This window comes from Trichosurus vulpecula, chromosome 5, assembly GCF_011100635.1.
Source record: "Trichosurus vulpecula isolate mTriVul1 chromosome 5, mTriVul1.pri, whole genome shotgun sequence".
Taxonomy (NCBI): domain Eukaryota; kingdom Metazoa; phylum Chordata; class Mammalia; order Diprotodontia; family Phalangeridae; genus Trichosurus; species Trichosurus vulpecula.
The window spans coordinates 127,293,423-127,314,153 of NC_050577.1; the positions used below are offsets into that span (position 1 = coordinate 127,293,423).

General features: G+C 37.4%; 1 protein-coding gene across 3 annotated transcripts in view; it reads left to right on the forward strand.

Annotated features, from left to right (window-relative positions):
• AASS (aminoadipate-semialdehyde synthase) overlaps window positions 1-14,072 on the forward strand; it is a 77,444-nt gene extending 63,372 nt beyond the window's left edge. For 2 of the 3 annotated variants that reach the window (XM_036760134.1, XM_036760132.1), the window contains exons 20-24: window positions 2,064-2,159; window positions 5,640-5,755; window positions 7,268-7,356; window positions 10,534-10,710; window positions 12,182-12,446. In XM_036760134.1, the coding sequence (XP_036616029.1) occupies window positions 2,064-2,159; window positions 5,640-5,755; window positions 7,268-7,356; window positions 10,534-10,710; window positions 12,182-12,300 (597 nt within the window). In that variant the 3' untranslated portion in view covers window positions 12,301-12,446. Of the gene's footprint in view, window positions 1-2,063; window positions 2,160-5,639; window positions 5,756-7,267; window positions 7,357-10,533; window positions 10,711-12,181 lie in introns of all 3 variants that reach the window. The other variant, XM_036760131.1, reaches the window with a different exon arrangement.
• The last annotated feature ends 6,659 nt before the right edge of the window (window positions 14,073-20,731 follow it).

Genomic DNA, 20,731 nt, shown 5'->3' on the forward strand with positions numbered 1-20,731 from the left:
ACTGGACAATTTCACATCTGTGCAAATGGTCCATCCTCATCCCTGCAACCCTGACTCCCCCCTCCCCTTGCTCAGAAACAAAAAACAAGGACAGCCTTCTTGAGACATCTTACAAAAATCAACATTTTATCTGTAATACAAGACCATGGTCTTTCTTTTTGCGCGGCCAGGTTAAGATCTGGCTTCATAAATATGAGCTATGAGGTAACAAAAGATACTGTTTTCAAATCAATTCAATTTGGGAGACATTCTATTAAGTACCTACTATGAACAAACGGTACAAGGATCAATGCTTGCAAAGGTAAAAATTAAACAGCCACAATCTCAAAGAATTTAACATTTTGCAGGGCAAAGAGCAGGGGAGGCAAGATGCATACCTGGGGCTCTTAAGCCTTTTTTCTTTCATGGACCCCTTTGGCCATCAGCCTACAGACCCCTTCTAAGAATAATGTTTTTAAACGCATAAAATAAAATACATAGAATTACAAAGGAAACTAATTATATTGAAATACAGTTACTATGCATACATACATACATATATATAAAATATATGTGTACACACACACACACACACATATTTAAAGTTCACAGACCCTTGGTTAAAAACTCCTAATAAACACAAATAGGAGACAATTTCAGGAGGGAAAGAATGTACACTGGGAAGTAATCAGGAAACGCTTCTCAGATAAAGTGGCACAAGTCTGCATTTCCAGATTTATTTTAAGGGCAAAAAGGAAAGGAACAAGCATTGAGATAGTGGCTCCTATTTGCCAGGCACTGGGTAAGCACTTTGAGAGACATTATCTCGCTAGAGATAACAACAATCCTGGGATATAGGTGCTGTTATTATCCCCATTTTATTGTTGAGGAAACTGAAGCAAACAAGTTAAGTGACTTGCCCAGAGTCACACAGCTAGTATCTGAGGCTGCATTTGAACTCGTCTTCCTGCCTCCAAGCTTCTGCTCTATCCGGGGTGCCACCTAGTGGCCCCTTTCATTCATTTCCTATACCAACCAAACTGACTGGCTTGCTGTTTCTTAAACGTGGCATTGTATCTCCTATCTCTGTCCAGGCTGTTCTACATGCCTGGAATGTACTCCCTCCTTACCACCACTTAAAATCCCTAGCTTTCTGAGCTTCAGTTTAGGGTCCCCGATCTATGAATAAATGGGGGGAAAATTTATTTTGCATTTACTGTGTACCAAGTAGATTCAAATACAAAAATTGAGACAAGCTTATCAAGGAGCTTATATTCTAATTGGTGGAGATAACACATAGAAGAAGAAAGTTCAGCTGCAGGACAGATGGAAAGGGCTGGAAGTGCTAAGGGTGCATGTGTTGGTGAGTGGCAAGCCCCAGATTGGGTGCCTAGCTAGTTAATATGACATTACATGGAGACATCAAGGCAGAGAGGCAGGGCAGATGGTAAAGCCTGGTAGTCCTCCATTGCATCAGAAGGAATGGAGCTGTTGAATCCCATCTCAAAGCTGCTGAGGCAAAAGGGGGAAAGAAAGAGAGGGGAAGGTACCCCCAGTGGCTCTTTCCACCACAAGGTCATTGGATTGACCAGAGGAGTGCTCAAAGGAATAGGTGCCCCCAGGCGTGGTGGTTCTTTCCACTACCCAGCTATCCTATATGGGTTTTACTATATATTAGTTCTGTGTCTCTCCTCCAGTTATGTTGCACTTAACTGTGTAAATGTGGCATCTCTGCCCCACCCCCAACTCCTGGCACCAAGTGGAAAGTAAGCTTCTTGAGGGCAGGGACTACACTTTTGTTTTGTCTTTGTGTATTCGGCACTGGCCTGTGCATATAAGAGATACTTGTTCTTATTGAAGAATGAAAATAAAGATTCTGAGAGACCAGGAATAGGAGAGGGTACATTCTTGAAATGGGGGACTTGTGCGTATAGAAGGGGGCTGGAGACTGGATGCTGAGATTTATTCAGGAGACAGGGTATTGATTTTTTGTGTTTGCCAAGTTTAATGAGGATGACAGCAATCTCTTCAAATAATGCTTTCCCTTTCTTTGATCACACATTATTTACTCTCTTTTGTTTCAGGGATATGCCAAAGCTTTGAATGGATTTGTAAAACTGGGACTAATAAATAGAGATGTACACCCTGCCCTTAGGCCTGAGGCCTCCCCTATCACCTGGGTAAGTATCTGACAAGTTGTGAGTGGCCTATACTAGAGAGTCACACTTTATATGGTCAACAAATTTTTGTCTTTCTGTTGTGTTGAGAGTGAAATCAAAACTAAAGTCAAACTGGGGTTTGGGTGAGGACACTGGCTTCCAAAAAAATTTAGAAATTTAGAAAAAAAATGCTAAACTAACTTTGAATACTTGGTGTGGATATCAGACTTTCTAACTCCTTTAACATTATGGGAGGATGCTCGTTAGTCTTAGTGTGTAACTTCTAATGTGTTACATTGCTCCGAACATGGTTCCTATGGTAACCACCCCTCAGTCTTCCTGGATGAGATGCATGGAAGCTCATATAGCTGGAAGCGAATGTCTTTTCCAAGAGCTTCTGTGATATACTGGCAGAGCTAAATCCTTTACACAGTTATTGGTTGATCATGGAGCCAATGACATTGTGGTTCAGTTTCACGATTCTGGTCTGCAGAAAACAATGCATGTTGTTGGGAATAAAGTGAGACCAGGGATTTAGGAAGTATTATTCCTTCTCCCTGTCTCTCTTTCCCATTTTCCTATCAAACAGTTAGGCCCATGGACACAGCATAAGAAAGCATTTCACTTCCTGAAAAATGGACAGTAGTATATCCCAAGGTCACCATTTATCTTATTTGTGGCCTGTTAAATTCTCAAAGTGAAACTTTTATAACCTGGTCTGGCCATAGTCTCAAGTGACATAGCCAGGTCCTCTGAGATTCATTTTTGGTTGTGTTTTCAATCCTTTCAAGTCTAGGTTTTCTTTTGCCTTCTTTCCTTTCAAAAAGTAACACCTTTAATTTGTATAACATTTATTTTTTTTAAATCTCCCTACTCACTGGATTTTATTCTTTAAAATTTAAACATCAGACAGGAAAGGATTTTATAAAGTAGATTTGTTATTATATAACTGTAGAACATGAGAACTAGAAAAAATGTTAAGATATCATCTAGGCCATCTTTTTCTAGGTAAGGAAATTGAGTCCTAGAGATGGCAAGTAACTCACTCATTGCCACACAGCTAATTCATTTCAAAAAAAATTACTGACTTCTGGTGTCTTTTCACCAAATTCCTCTCTTTGCTTCTCTATAGCTGTCTTCTTTTTATGTTTTTTTTTTTTTTTGTGGGGTAAATATGCAACTTTCAGTTCATAGGCAGTTGCAGCCTAAAAGGTAATTTCCCTGGCAGGTGGAGGGGAAGGTGAAAGAGCTGTTAAGCTTGGTGAGTGGTTGAAGAGCTATAAACATTACTTGTTCTTTCTAATCTTTTACAATATGTCATTATATGACCTTCATTTCCAAATATATCTCTTTCTACTGAACAAGTTAGCTAAGCCATCCTCTGTAAAAACGATTTTACGAGAGGGGGAAAAAAGTAATTTAGCAAAATGAACTAATACATTGTTTGTATCTGATACCATATGAAAATACTTTTTCCTCTACCATCTCTGCAGAGAGGAGAGAGAGGTGCATTTTCACAGCTGGACCACCCTTGGTCATTATATTGAACATTCACTTTTGCTTTTTTATTTTTTATGGGTACATCACTATAGTCATTGTGTATATTGTTTTCTTGGTTTTGCTTATCATGAACATTGTTTTATTACCTTTATTCTAAATTTGATCAACTGAGTCATTCCTACTTTTTAAAATTAATTTTTTAAAAATGTTGAACTTAAATATCAAAGGAAGAACATTTTTATTATACATATGCAGAATATAAGAGGATTCTAAATGAAACCATAAACCTCCATTTTATACTGCTAGATTTTAAAAAAGAATATAATAAACTCTATTCATTGCTCCCCAAACTCTTGCTTATCTGTGCTTCCTTCTGAATTTCTTTTTGTTCTGTTCTGAGCATTAAAAAAAAGTATTACTGTACACCTCCCCCATTTTTTTTGGTCATGATTATTGCTAATCCTCCTCTCACCAGTCCCCCTTCCCTCACCTAAAAAACAAGAGAAAGGAAGTTTAAAAAATGGCAACACCCTGTAACAAATATGTACACTAAGCAAAATGAATTCACATAGTGGCCATGTCCAAAAATATGTCTCTTTCTGCAACTTGAGTTTATCACTTCTGTGTCTAGAGAGGGGTAACGTGCTTTATCATAGATCCTCTGGAGATATGGTTGGTCATTGCATTACTCAGAGTTAAGTCTTTTTAAAAAATCATTTAAAAATTTTTTCAATTCCAAATTCTCTTCCTCCCTCCAGACCCTCAATTATTGCAATAATATACAATTATACATGTGAAGTCATGCAAAACATATTTTGATATTAGCCATAGAGTTCTTAAGTCTTTCAAAGTCATTTTTGTTTTGCAGTGTTGTTGTCCTTTTATAAATTGCTCATATGGTTCAGCTCACTTTAGTATGGGTCAGTTCTACAAAAAAATCTCTGAAATTGTCTATCATAATTTCTGATAGCACAATAATACTCCATCACATTTATATGCCACAATTTATTCAGCCATCCCCCCAAGTTATCTAAGAAGCAATTTAAGGTATCCCTTAGATTATACTTCTTTTCTTTTTTTGGTCCCCCTTTTTAAAAAATTTTTAACTCTTTTTTTGGGGGGGGAGGAAGGCAGGGCAATTGGGGTTAAATGACTTGCCTAAGGTCACACAGCTAGTAAGTGTGTCAAGTGTCTGAGGCTGGATTTGAACTCAGGTCCTCCTGCCTCCAGGGACAGTGCTGTACTCACTGCACCACCTAGCTGCCCCTTTGGTCCCCCTTTTAATACCATTTTCATGAGCAGAAAGTTTGTTTTGCTCATGTACTCCTACCTTTTAAACAAGACTGGGCTTTTTCAACAAGCGTGGCCTTTGCTGCTGGCTACTGTGGCTACTGTCCCTGCTCAAAATGGAGGTAGTGTGGGAAGGATTTTGTGGAGGTGGGAAAATATTTGAAAGAGGAAGCATGATAGATGAAAGAGCTATAGCTTTGGAGCCAGAAGTCCTGGGTTCTACTTCTGACACTGTCCCTTTTTAGCCATGTGACCTTGGCTAAATCACTTAAATTTTCAGGACCTTTGTTTCATCATCTGGAAGAGGGAAATAATAACAGCCACCCTACCTAGTATTGTGAAGAATAAATAAGATGTTTATGATATGTAACATGCTTTTATTAATGGTAAAGTTCTACATGAATATATATTATTCTACAATAATTAAATTCTTCTGTAATGTATGGTTTTGATATTATAGTTCATTACTTTTTTGTTGAAATATATCTTGATGGTATAATTCATGGTGTTTTTCCTTCATAAGTTACTTTTTAAAAACAGAAGAAATACTAAACATTGTATACTTTTATACAGATTTTTAAACTTGTATGTTTTTCCTATATAAATACTGAGGCTTTTTGACTGACAGGAAATGCTTGGAATAATTAGTCATTTGCACTTTTCTAAACTTAAACATTAATTTAGGATTTATATGCTTATTTTTGTAATCAGAAAGAACTGCTTTGTGAATTGGTTGGGATTTCACCTTCTTCCACTCATGACGTACTGAAGGAAGCCATCTACAAGAAACTGGATGGGGATGACACACAGCTACAGGCAGTGGAATGGTAGGCAGCTTTCAGTGCTCTCTCTTGAAGGAGCATTCTTTAGCCTGTCCCATTAAAAAAAAAAAAGAGCATAGAATTTGAGACATTTATTTTCTCTTTGGATTTGCTGTTGCAATGTTAAGATGTTTCCCCTTGGTCCACCATGTTTCATCTCATGATAAATTTGGAGCAAAAAGCAAAAGAAGACATGTATTATGATGCCATTTGGGTTATCAGAATCCCTTTCCTATGTAGTTCCCAAACAATGCCAGCTGAATTCATTTTCAGTTTGATTTATTTCCCTAAATATTTGATGGTGGCAAATTATGTGCCAGGCCCTGTGCCAGCTTCTCTCTTCTCTATTGACTCTCTTTAGTGTTTATTGGCATATATCCTAGTTAAAAATCTGGGACAGCACAACTTAGCAGCTATGTTTAACATGGGCCATCTGAATTCTTAAGATGTCCATAAGTGGATATTGGATTCAATTATGTCCAAGTTTTCTCCCAGCCCTAAATCCTATGATTCTACAAATCTCCAAACAATGCACAGTTAGCATTCCTTACTTGTATTCAAGGGGGTACTGAGTGGGCAAATTCTATTTTGAAGAAATTGATTTCTCCATTTTGGCAAAGGTTTTTTTTTTAAGCAGTGTCATCTTGTGACTTTTGCCATTCAACATAAAAATCAAGTAATCTAGTCAGATGTTTGGGTGGAATTGAGAAGTGGTTTGACATCGCGGATAGAGCCCTATACTTGGAAAGCAGAAAGCCATGGGGTTGCATCCCACTTCTGACATTTACTAGCTTGTGACCCTCAGCAAATCATTTAACTTGACTTTTTTAGTTTCAGCTTCCTCATTGGTAAAATGAGGTTATAACATCTCCTTCTTAGGGTCATTGTGAAGAGCAAGGGAATAATTTATGTAAGTCACTTTGTAAACATTAGAGCATTCTATTTCTTCAATCCAAACCTATGATTGATTTCATTGGTGGGGGAAATTCCCTCTACCAAATGAAGATTGGTAACCATTACTAAAAGTTATGGTCTTAGAGAGTTCTCTGGAACACTAAGAGGTTAAGTGACTTGCCCAGTCATACAGCCACTATGTGTCATTTGTTGTTTAGTCATTTTTCACTCACATCTGACTCTTCATGACCCCATTTGGGGTTTTCTTGGCAAAGATACTGGAGTGGTTCATCATTTCCTTCTCCAGTTAATTTCACAGATGAGGAAACTGAGGCAAACAGGGTTAAGTGACATACCCAGGGTCACACAGCTAGTCAGCATTTGAGGTCAAATTTGAATTCAGGTTTTTCTGACTCCAGGCTGGGCACTCTATCCACTGTGCCATCTTGCATCCCACCATATGTCATATGAGAAACTTAAACCCAGCTATTACTGATTCCAAGACTGGTTCTATCCACTAAATTATGCTGCCTCTCAAAGAGCTATTTAAGAATCTGTTGCTGTTGTTACTAGGAGATCTAATTTAGGAAATGAACTAAAGCAGCTTTCTTTCTTTTCACCCAGGTTTGGTTTACTTGGAGATGAACAGGTGCCCAGAGCAGGGTCTCTTGTGGATGCATTCTCTAACCATTTAGTGATGAAACTTTCCTACGGTATGGAATATCGTGTTTGTAAATGTAGGACCAATTAGTCAGTCAATAAACATTTACCAAACACCTGCTATCTGCCAGATGCTGTGCTATCAGGGATACAAAAATAGGCAAGAGACAGTCCCTTTCCCTCAAGGAGCTCACAATCTAATGAAGGAAACAAGAAAACAAATACGTACAAACAAGCTATCTATAGGATAAATAGGAAATAGTTAAGAAGGGAAAGGCATTAGAATTAAGAGGGATTGGGAAAGACTTCCTAATGAAGATGGGATTTTAGATGAGACTTGAAGGAAGCCAGGGAAGGAGAGCATTCCAGATATGGGGGACAGCCAGAGAAAATGCCCAGAGGTGAGAGACAGAGTATATTGGTTTTGGAACAGCAAGGAGGCCCCTGTCACTGGATTGAAGTGTGTGTGTTAGGGAGTAAGGTTTAAGAAGCCTGGAAAGCGAAGGAGGGGCAGGGTACCTAGGTGAAGAAGGGCTTCAGATGCCAAATATAGGATTTTGAATTTTATCTTGGAGGTGATAGGGAGCCAGTAAAATTTATGCAACAAGGGAATGATATGGTTGGACCAGTGCTTTAGGAAAATCACTTTAGCGGGTAAATGGAGGATGAATTTCAGTTGGGGACACTTGAGGAAGGCAGACCCACTAGCAAGCAGATTATTTCAATAGTCCAAGTATGAATAATGAGGGCCTGCACCACGGCAGTGGCAATATCAGAAGAGAAAAGGGGGTGTATGCAAGAGATGTTACAAAGGTGAAGTCAACAGGTCTTGGTAACAGATTGGATATGGGGATGGAGTGAGATAGTGAGGAGTTGAGGGTAGCATCTAGGTTGTGAGCCTGAGGGACTGGGATGATGGTATCCCTTTACAGTTATAGAAAAGTGAGGAAGAGGAAGAGGAGGAGGAGAAGGGTTTAGGGGGAAAGATAATGAGTTCAATTTTGGACATGTTGAGTTTAAGATGTCTGGATATGAACTGAATATCCAGTTCAAGATGTCTGAAAAATAGTTGGAGATGTGAGACTGGAGGTCAGCAGAGAGATTGGGGCAGAATTGGTAGATTTGAGAATTATCAGATTAGAAATGGTAAAGAAATCCATGGGAGCTGATGAGATCACCAAGTGAAGAAGTATAGAGGGAAAAGAGAAGAGGACCCAGGACAGAACCCTGTGGGCCACTTATGATTAGAGGGGGTTATCTGGATGAAGACCCAGCAAAGGAGACTGAGAAGGAGCAATCTGATATGTAGTAGGAGAACCAGAAGGGAGCCAATAGAGAAGACACTATCAAGAAAGGATGATCAATAGTATCAAAGGTTGAAGAGAGGTAAAGAAGAATGAGAACCGAGAAAAAGCCATTGGATTTGGCAATGAAGAGAACATTGATAATTTTGGAGAAAGCAGTTTCAGTGGAATGAAGAGGTTAGATGTTGGATTATAAGTGGTTAAGAAGTGAGTAAGAGAAGAGAAAGTAGAAATACAGTTATCCCTTCCACATTGTAGGGGTTAGGGGCATAGCATCCCCAAGAACTGAAAAATCCATGTACAATTTTTTGGCCTTCTTTTCATACCAGAGAAGAAATCTTGAATTTTTTCTTTTTCTTTTATGGGGTGTTTACAGTACCTTTATTGTAAAATGTGGGTTAGGTATTTGGCCACAGGCTCTCTATCATCTGCTGGCCTTTGCATGTCTACAAAACTCCCCCAAAATTTTCATTTAATTTCTTATGCTGACCTGTGATATATCAAAACCACAATGGGGAAAGTTGTGATATGGAACAGATAATTGTACCTCTCATAGACAGCCTTTTCAAAGAGTTTAGCCACAAAGGGCAGAGGAGATATAAGACAATAGTTAGGGGGGATCAAATGTGGGTTTAATGTGTCAGACTACAAAGCTTACAAAGATCAGGGATTGGATTAAAAGGTTAGACTGGGGCAGAATGAATGAAGGGATATCATATAAGGGGGAAAGGCACTCAGGTTATTTTTTTAACAAGGAAAAAGAGAAAGTGAAAATATAAAAGAGATGAATTTCTGATATGAAATATATGCCTAGAACAAGGAAAGTAATAATCCTGTTGTACTGAGCCCTGGACAGACAACATCTAGACTACTTTGTTCAGTTCTAAGTACTTCATTTTAAGAGGGGACATTGATGAGTTAGAGCATGTCCAGAAGAGAGCACATGGGATGAGAAGGATCCTCAGAATATTTCATATGAGTATAAGTTGAAGAAACTGGTTTTGTTTACTTTGGAAAAGAGAAGACCTCAGTTGAATAACTGCTTTTAAACATATGAAGGTTTGTGTTGGGAAAGAGGGATTTGATTTACTCTGTGTGACTCCGAAGCATGGATTCAGGACCAACAAGTCAAAGATATAAGGAGGTAGATTTCAATACAGTATAAGGAAGAACTTCCTTCTTAGAACCTTCTGAAAATGGATTGGCCTTCTTTTGAGATAGGAAGCTCCTTGTGATGTTATGTACTCAAGCAGAGGCTGGATGGGTATTTGTCAGAGATATCACTGGGGAGATTCTTGCCTTGGGTAAGATTTTCCTAAAAGAGTTTCACTGACTCTGAAATTTCCATTCATTCAGCAGTAACAAGTGTTTATTATGCTCTTGTTAAATGTCAGCCATTATGCTAAGTGCTGAGAATAAAAAATTAAAAACGAAAATTTCACATCCTTGAGCTTAAATACTAACGAGGTAGAGGGAAATACAATACATACACTGATATATAAATATGAAGTATATATAAAGTAAATACAAGTAATTTTGTGGTTGAGGGCAAGAACTTAAAACAGAAGATCATTAATTCAACAAAAATATTGGGGAGATACCCAAAAGGGTATTTAACAAAAGCCTACTTGAATCTGTGGCCATGCTGTCTCCTCTGGATAAAATCAAATGGATGGAAGATGAGTTTTCAGTTCAGAGAGTTTTCACTTTCTTATTGGGCTAAAAAGACAATACTTTTATAATTGTATAATATCTTTATAATTTATACTTTTATAATATTTGTTGAGGCAGAAATTATCTGAAAGAGAAAGGAAGCCAAAAGAGCAAAAGGCAAATTGCCCATCAAATCCCTTAGAAAAATGCCAAAGTTAAGTTGTGAAATGAAAGATATAGAAGATTTGAATGGGATTTTCTTTCGTTTTTAAGGTCCTGGAGAAAGAGATATGATTGTAATGAGAGACAGTTTTGGAATACGGCATCCTTCTGGTCATTTAGAACACAAAACTATTGATCTTGTGGTGTATGGTGAGGTCAGTGGATTTTCAGCCATGGCCAAGACTGTTGGTTTGCCAGCAGCCATGGCTGCCAAGATGATCCTGGATGGTGAGCAGTATTCATTGTATGCTTGAATCATATATGACATGTCTCTTTTCTTTTTCTTTCTTTCTTTCTTTCTTTTTTAAATTTCAATTACCTCCTGCTACTCATTTGCTGGACACCCGTCCATTGTTTACCAAGTAGAACACCAAAGTTACACATTCAAATCGTTGAAGAGTTTCAGAGGAACCAAGAATTATACACTATTAGATAACTTTTGCAGTAACCTGCTTTATCAATTCTGGGGGTTAGTAATTAAAAAACCATAGCAATAGATATTAATATTTCTTTTCTTTTCATTATGTTGGTTAGTTTTGTCAAACTGTTCTCCCCTGCCCTTTTATTCTTTGTTATAATGCATACTTTCATTTGTTTTCATTTTGGAGGGGAAAAGAGAGGATATGGTAAGTGATGCAAAAACAAAGGATATCAATAAAAATATTTTTTAAAACCAAAAGATTTCATTCCCTTTTCAACTCACCCCATACAAGATCATTCAATTCTTTAACCAATCTTGAATTGAATATGATAAAAATAACTCATTTATATAATGCTTTAACATTTACAAAGCATTTTCTTTATGACTTAGGTAGCTTATTATTTATCTGTTTGGTTTTTTTTTATAAATAAGAAAACTGAGCTTTCAAAAGGTTGAGTTATTTGCCCATGGATATATAGCCAGGTAATATCAGAACAAAACACAGGTCTTCTGATTCTATATTCTGTGTTCATCCTGCTATATGACATACTATGCTCATTCTCTAAGTGGATACCTAAGAAACTGAGGATATGTTCCTCATCTCCCCATAAGGTCCTCAAATGTCAAACTAGAGAGAGAATTATAAAGCAACACACCAGGAAGTACTTTACAGGGTCATGCTAATTGTGTAGGTAACTGCTAATTGAATCTGGTAAAGAAGTAATCAGGAATAGAGTCACCAAAGAAGTCTTTATCAAGCTTAGCTAAAATAAAGTAAAATTGATTATTTTCCCCCCAGCTATCTGAGTATACGATCACTTAATGATGTATGGAGTCACTTAAGGGCATTCTGAAAGGGGCCAAAATAACCAGGCTGACTATGTCATTAGCACAGTGCCTAACACATAGCAGGTGCTTGCTAAATGCTGCTTTCTTTCTCTCATTTGTTCCCTTTTTTGTATGGATCAGTTTAAGGAGTAATTTTGATTGATTATGGAGTGAGTGATCCTGTCAGTTGCTGACTTTTTGACGTATGACTGCTCTGCCCAGTTACATGGACAGGTCTAGCTAAAAGTTCCTGTTGCCTGAAATTAGTCCCCTGAAACCCCAGCATTTAGTTTGCCACTGACGAATTTACTGGGCAATATTAAAACAACTCTTTAATTATCAGACATCTAATAATTCATCAACTTTGAGTTTTAGCAGAAGTGTGCTTGCTTTATATGTGTTCTTGCCCTTGTTCCCAAATATTAATTACACACTTATTTTTTCTTTCAGGTGAAATTAAGGCAAAAGGCTTGATTGGGCCCTTTACAAAGGAGATTTATGGACCAATACTGGAACGTATTAAAGCAGAAGGCATTATATGTACAACCCAAAGCACCATCAAGCAGTGATTGGGAATAGTCATATAATTATAGCTATCAGACAACAAAATTTGCCAAAGAGTCCCAAACTTTTATGCCATAGCAATGCTTTCCAATGTAATATTTTCTGGTATAATGCACAATGACATAAATGACATATTTTTGATTGAGTGAAATTAGTAATATTTGTGAAAATGCAATTCTATTTTTCATAATAATTCTTTGGTACATGAGATTCCACTAATTGCAAAAGAATTTAATTTTTTAATGACATATTTGTTCCCAGGTGTATATGGAAGTGAAGATAAACAGGTTCTTCATTAATTTATTGTACATTTTTTGCTTAATATCTTAGGAATTAATTTCTCTAAGTATATGAGCATGGATTCTTCCAGTGGGATTTTTAGCCAGAAAATTTTTCTTGTTTGCAACCATATTTTTATATATTTTTTTCAAGTCAACAGAGTTGGTTTTAGATTGCTTTATCTGTTCCTATCTATGAAACTTTTAGATAATGAAATTTGGTCTTCCTTTTAAAGCTTTATATTCACAGTATAAACATCCCTGGTTGTGGTGTAGGTAAAGAGACAGGTGCAGAGGAAGGTCAGGGGATTTCTCAAAGTCAAACAACCATTTAGTGGTAGAGCCATGCTAGAATTCGTGTCTCATGGCTTCTAGTCTACTCTTTCCTTTCCTCCATCATGCCTGCTCCTAGAATGTTTCATTATCGCCAGTTCTCTGTCCATTGTAATTTATAATGCAACTATTAATATTTAGATTTTATTAATTGGCCACAATACAGTGAAGATGCAGTAACGAGGGCATTCTAAGACGCACAATTCCAGCCGCCCAAGGAAATGAAATTCTCATTTTGTGGCTTTCCATCTCCCCTTCCTTCTCAGTGCTTGCTGTGATGGGACATGCTATTTTAATTCCTATTAACACACTTTTGCCTTCTCTTAATGCTTTGCATTAATTTTAAGAAGAGGCTTTTCCCCAGTTTTAGACTCTGGATCAGTCTTGTTTTGATGGAGTGTGTGTAATTGGTTGCCATTTGGTTGAGAGGTGTTACTTTCTTTGCCTTTTTATCCTGTGGTAGAAGATTTCTTAGGACCTCTTGTGGGAGGACATTGGTCATCAAAAAGATTAGCACCTAAGGTTGCTTGGATGGAAAGCCAGAGATAAATATGGAGAAATAAATTAAATGTAACATGAATGAAGAAAGAATGATTTCTTTAATAGACCTGTTTCTTATTTACATACTTATTTGGCCTGGATTCAAAAAGGATTTTTCAGAATTTCTATGTTCACTTTAGTGTTTAGTATAATTGCATTTTAATCCATTTTTTTTCTAGACATATTTTAGGTTAGTTAGATATGCCATTATTATTAAGGGAAATGATATCTCAAGTTTTTGGAATTTTAAAAACCATATCCATCAGTGAAACTTTTTTTAAAAATTAAGTTTAGTTCCTTTATTCCTGAGTTCAAATACTTTATAAGGGGAGGGAAACAGTAGCTTATTGATTTTTTTCCCTTGGTAAAGATGTTAGCTTTCTCTTCTAAACTAAAGGCATGAACACCACCAGATGTCTGTTCTCTCAAAAACCAACAAAAGTACTGATTTTAAAACTTTTTAGTTGATAATTTGAATTTGTCCAAGATAGAAAATGCTTTTTTTAAACCTAAGTACCATTTGTGGTTGAGCATCTTGTTTGAAGAGACAATTTGCATAAATGGAGCACATAAAGATGATAATGAGGTTGTACTTTGCTTTGAAAATAAATGTCTTTGAAATTTAATACATATTTGAGTTCTCTTTTAGTTCTCAAAAATATTGATTGATTGAGTAAAAGAGATTCTGGAAGTTTTGATGGAAAATAATTGGTTTGGATTATGTTAAAATATGTAGCAAGTAAAAATGCAAAAAATGAAAAATTATTCATAAATGAAGTTCTTCAAGTGAGTTCTGAAATAGAAAATTTTTAGTGGTGTGACATCACTAGATGCCAGTCCACTAGACTTGCAAATTGGAAAAATTCTCTAGAATACTGTTTTTCCAACCCAAATTCTATTGAGCAAGGGTAAAATATCTTTATATCAGATTGATAGGAACTTAGAACCAGGGAGAATTGTAGTGGAAGAGAAGGGATTCCTCAGTTTTAAGAAGAGAGGACTTTTGGAAGTAAAAGTTTACTAAGGAGGTAGCTGGAAAACTCTGTTCTAGAATTAATTTGATCTCTCCAACTGTAAAAAGACTGCATTGAAAGCATGCATAGTTGTAAAATTCTTGGAGAAAGGTGATGTTACCCTGTGTCTTTGTTACCCATTGTAGTGTTTAATGAAATTCAGCATTCCTTTAATAGCAAAGTCTTTGGGCTTTGCAAATTCTTTTGATATAATGAAATTTTATTATAATACATACATTGCCAGAAATCCAGTGCCTAGTGGCACATAATAGACACTTAAATACTTGTTGATTGATTAAAAATCACATTTCTTGGTTTCATGGCAGAATGCTGTTGACTCCCAGGTTTTATAGGGCAAATTAGCAAGGGAAAAGAAATGCTACTGCCGTCCTCTGCTAATCCTTATATTGTTATGATTTTATACTATCTCCTCTATAGAGCACAATGAAGTTTAAGTTTCATAGTTTCTATAGTATTTTCATAGTTTCTTTATGTGTCCTCTACCCCCTCTCAATATCTCTGCCACCATCACTGATAAGCAAAAAGACCAGAGGACTGAGAGCCACTTTATATATTCATTTATTTCAGAGGTTATTTGTGAGTTATTTGACAGTATATGTGGGGTTTTCAGATGAGCAGACAAGAATGGTTAGGATCTTCGAGGAAAGAGGTGAATTGAAGGGTAATTTCTTAATTTTAAGTCATGTTGTATCTTAATGATTATTTCATTTGCCTCAGGGAGTTTTGTTGTTTTGTTTTTTTTAACCTGCACTACCTATCTCAAAGACTGTTTCTTTGTGTCTTTGTGAACCTTAAAGTATTATATAAATATGTTATTTTTAGTTTTAAGTCCCTAACCTCTATCTCCAACCTCTGTTGCTAACCACGCACATTACCCCTTGTAATCTTGCTTTGTCTCAACTGTTCTACTGAAGCTGTTCTTTGGAATGCAATCCAATTATTGACAAATCTGCACCATCCCCCTCCACACTCCCAGTTTTTATCCCCTTGGACCTTTGCATCATTTGACACTTTACCACCCCTTCTTGACATTTTCTCCTTCTGTGCTGTCCATGATGCTTATACCATCCTGGTTTTTCTCCTATATGCTGAATTAGCCTTCCTTCTTTAGAAGCTTCCCTTTCCCCTGCCTATCCACTCACTCTTGGTGTCTCCCAAGGTTCTCCCCTTGCTTTTTTGCTTTTTTTTTCATTTAGTCACTTGAATGATTTGACTTGGATGTTATGTGTATCTTCGGGACTAAGCCCTCTTCCAAACGCCAGTCCTGCTTGTCGAACTGTCTTCTAAATAGCACCATCACTTTAACATTCAACTCAACATGCCTAAATCGATCATTTCACCCTAAGCTATCTTCCCATTCTAAACTTCCTCTTTTGGTTAATATCACTGTTCTTTTAGTTACTCAATTTTGAAACCCTGAACCCTTCTTCATTCTTGCCTTCATTGCTTTTTTTCTTTCCACAATATCAAAAGCATTTAATTAAGATATCTAAGTAGTGAAAACAAAAAGGAAGATAATTGAGTAATAGAATCATTCTCTGTTCCATATATACACAGATGCAAATCCTTATAAGGCTGAGTATATATTGAGGTTTTCTCACATCTCTACTGATTCTCCCATCATATTCAGAGAGACATTTACTTCAGAAATCAAAATGTCAGTAGTATACACTTATAAGGCTCAGTGCCTTCTCTTTGTGAAGTTCTGAAGGAGCTTATTGGGGGCAGGCTAAGATCTTGTCTTGACTTCCTCGCCCAATCAATCACCAAGTCATACACATTCATTTTTTGTAACATCTCACATCTATCCCTCTTTTTCCATTCTGACTGTAAGCACCCTAGTTTAAATATCATTGCCAGATTCCTACATTTGTCTCATAACTGACACCCTGGCTCCCACTGTCTAATTTTTTAAAAATACTCCTTTAATCATATTAGTTCCTTGTTTAAAACAAAACAAAACTTTAATTCTCCTCCCTCTCCTTCCCTGCCACATAAAATACAAATTCCTTAGCCAAGCATTCAAGGGCTATCACAATACAATTCCAGGTAGAATAATTCATTCAACATACATTTATTGAGCACCTACTACTTTTGTTCTGGGTCTTATATGTTATACCAAGGTGAATGTCATATTCCTTACTTTCATTGAACTTATAGTATAGGAGTTAAGATAACTATATAAATAAGGAAAGGTCCAAAGTAAAAAAAAGGATACAAAGTACTATGCAAGTTATCTGGAAGAGAGATCACTCCTAAGTAGCATTATAATGATAGTTATCATGGAAATCAAAGGATCACAGATTCAGGATTGTAAGGGACTTTAGGAGCAGCTAGGTGGCACAGTGGATAGAGTGCCTGGCCTGGAATTAGGAAGACCTGAGTTCAAATGTCACCTCAGATACTAGCTGTGCGACCCTGGGTAAATCACTTAACCTTGTTTGCCTCCGTTTCCTCATCTGTGAAATGAGCTGGTGAAGGAAATGGAAAACCACTCCAGTATCTGCCAAGAAAATCCCAAAAGGTGACATGAAGAGTCAGACACAACTGAAACAACAACAACAAAGGACTTTAGAGGTCATCTAGTCCAAGCCCAAGTTCAGCACCCTTTCCGTTGCAACAGGCTGTTTCATTATGTTATTTAGAGCTGGGTCCTGAAGGAAGGCAAAGCTATGAGAGGTCTGGTGTGAAGGCTGGAAAAGGCCATGTTTAGGAAGTGGCACTACTGGAGAAGATGTATTCAAGAGCAAAAACAATGGGAAGAAAAAATAGGACTTGAAACAGAACTGGGGAAAGTCATAACCTTTGTTGGGCTTTGCTTTTTAATCAGTTCTGCTAACCCTTCCATTTTATGGGTAAGTCCATCCCATATGGATTTAATTGTGTTCTTTCCTTTTATTCTATTCTCTTATACTTTTCATTCTCTCTATTGCTCACTCCCTCTTCATTACAGGGTCTTACACTTTTTTAAAAAAAAACAAAAACTTTCTCCTCTCCACTCTCTCTGTAACCTTAGGGTTTTTTTTCCTTTATGGCTAATATCTCCCTGAAGCTACCCTCATTTTTACTCTCCTCTTTCTCCTCTTCTTGTTTTTATCTCTGTCTCTGTTGAGTTGAATGTATTTTGACACTAAACTCTTTTTGTATGTATATCAATCAGTTAATAAACATTAAGTGCCTACTATTGTGCCAGGCACTGTGCTAAACTCTAGCGATACAAAGAGGCAAAAGATAGTCCCTGCCCTCAAGGAGCTTACAGTCTAATTGGGATATAACGCATACAAATACACAGAAGCAAGCTATATTCTGGATAAATAGGTAATAATTAACTGAGGGAAGCCTATGGTTCATCCTTCATTCTCAAAGAAGACCATGACATCAGGGTGGTGATGCCATGACTTGCGAGTGAATTTGATTTAAGAGAAGGAGGACTGTACAAAGTCACCAGCCTTACTTCCTCTTCAGGAGTCATCTGGGTCCAGTGGCAATATGTAGATCAGGAAAACTGGGGATGGCCCCGAAGAGTACTTATAGAAGACAACGAGTAGTCCATTTAAACAGAAACATAGGGGTTTTGGTGGAGATATGGTATGAGATAAAGTTGAAAAGGTGAAGGCCACATGTAGCATAGGACCTTGAATGACAGACAAAAGATTTTGAATAATGTGGAGAATAAGGACACATTTAAGAGTTTTGAGCAGAGGAGTGATATGAGCAGATAAACGCATTCAGGAGAGAAGTCTGACAAAGGCACAATCATGATGGAAGGGTAGAGAAAGAGATAGCACAGGCGTAGAAGTTAGATAAGGTTTTAGACTTAAGAAAATCTGGATTCAAGTCATTCCTCTTATGTGTATCAGCTGTGTGACCCCACACAAGTCCTTTAATTTCTAAGTGCTCAAGGTGACTATGTAAGACCCTAAATTATAGAGCAGGTACAGATCTGCTTAGTAGAGGAAGTTTTCTCTCCAGAGTTCACTAGACCAATGAAGTTACATGGTAAGTGAAAAAAAAGAATAAAAAAAACGCTCAAACTTCAGGAAAGTGGTAAGAAGGACCCAGATGAACTATAGTGATGGTAGTGGTGAAAGAAATAAGAAGACTCATGGAAGAACTGTCGCAATGGTAGACTCCTCACCGGCTGTTGCTCATGTCTGGAAGGTACTCCCTCCTCATTCTCATATTTCAGAATCCCTAGGTACCTCCAAACATCAGTTGAAATTGGACTTTCTAAATGAGATCTTTCTTGATTCCTTCCAGCTGTTAGTTCATCTTCTCCCTACCCCTTTTGCCCCCAATATCAGTCAACAAACATTTAAGTGTTTACTTAAGCGCAGATAGATGCCAAGAATTGTGCTGGGGCTACAAAGAAGCAAAAACAGCTCCTGCCCTCAAAGAATTTACATTCTAATGTGGGAGACAATTGTAAGGTACTCCCCCTTTCTTATGTGGACTATTATTTCCTTAAAGGGGTAGAAAATGGCCATTCTGTGAGAAAGCGGGAGAAAAGCCACTTGAGGAAAAGCCACAGTTCTGAGGACCTGAGAGAAAACATGACCTTGGTACTGAGAAGTACTGAAAAGACCTGTGGGAAAGCATCTCAAAGGCAAAAATATTGACTGAAGCTAGAGATGGCTACAAGGTATCGTTTCCCAGAATAACATGATTATGCCTATTTTCAGGACTTTGTAGTTATTTGCTGGGAAACTCTAAACTCTAACTGTTTGAGGAATATGGAAAAATGGCATATGAACTATTTCTGTCATGTGTGACAGAAATGTGAGTCTGAAATTTGTCTGCCTAAGTTAGAGATTGCTCACTATACATGAGGAGGCCCTGTTTGAGGCATTAGGAGAAATATTACAAACTCAGCTCTGAGAGAATTAAGTTTATCCTTTTATTAAGGGGATTTGTTCTGTGAAGTTTAGATTCAGTTAAAGGGCCATCCTTGGCAACCTAGAGAGCCACATGTGGCCCTGATACCACAAGTTCCCCACCCCTGGACTAAGAGAAGCTGCTTATGGAAGGAATAACATAGAAGCCAGATAAAGAGAAGCTACGAGGTGACTGAAGCCAACAGAATGCAAGACCTGACAGGAAAGGAGTTTAGGTGATAACAAGTGAATAATAAATCTCTGTAGTTGATGGAGGGAGCTGATCTGTTAGAAGAAGCTTTAATGTTGGGGGCTGATTGGCAAAAATAGCATCCTGTGCTATATAAAGAGCTGGCTTGAGAGAAAGGCTGTCATACTTTCTTATAGCCTCTAAAATACTTCCTTCATTGCTCTTTACTATGACTTGAGAGGAGGAAATATACCCCACCTCATTCCCAAGCTTGTAGATTTGTGGATCCCAGAATTAATGGAAACTGCTTTTCACTAAAAAAGAGTCCTATTACTTCAGTGCCTAATTAAACGAGATGACAGGAAGCTGTGTAAAGTCTCAGGTTTAAGACTGCTGTAAGCTAGAAGAGCATAACTACTTCACCAGCCTAGGAGGAAGAAAGAAGTAACTTCATTCAGAAGGAGAGCAGAAAGCTTCAGAAGAGGATGAGGAAATCTCATTTTTAATTTCTCTAAAATGATTTAGAAATACATATTTGCTCCATCCTGACATACTTTCTAAACTTTTCCCTTCAGGAAAGTGGTTAGGACAGAAACTAATACTCCAGGAAATGGATCAGTGGTGGAAACTAAACTTAGCTCTTGTCCAGATAACATCATTCTTCCCTGCAAAGGATTGGCACCATGATCTACCTGATTCATTCAAGGATTAAGATATTGATCACCAAAAGGAAGCTCTTTCAATCCTGGATGGTCAAGGAAGAGATCCAGTAGTTCCAAATGTGACTATCTGAACATTAGTCCAAATCTGTATTTTAACTTATAACTTTTCCTGCTTCAGAATTCCTATAAATATTACATCAAAATGTCTTGGAATAGAAAAATATATCCAAAGGAGTGGGAGCGGTGCTGGTGGTGGACTATGCCTGTTTGGAAATCTTTCTTTAAGCTAGAAAAACTTGGATTTTAGAATCATGTTAATTAGTAAATGTTGCTTCTGGCAGATATGTTTCCAAAATGGAGAGTATAGAGAATATCAATTTTTTTCTTTGACAAGGACCACGTGGTACATACAGTTCTTTAAAGGCATCCCTGACATCCAGCCTGTAGTCCAGAGTTCTGAGTTGCCTCAGACGTATGAGTCTCCCTCCTCGTATGTCTCACTGCTAAGTGACTGCTTGTGCCCTC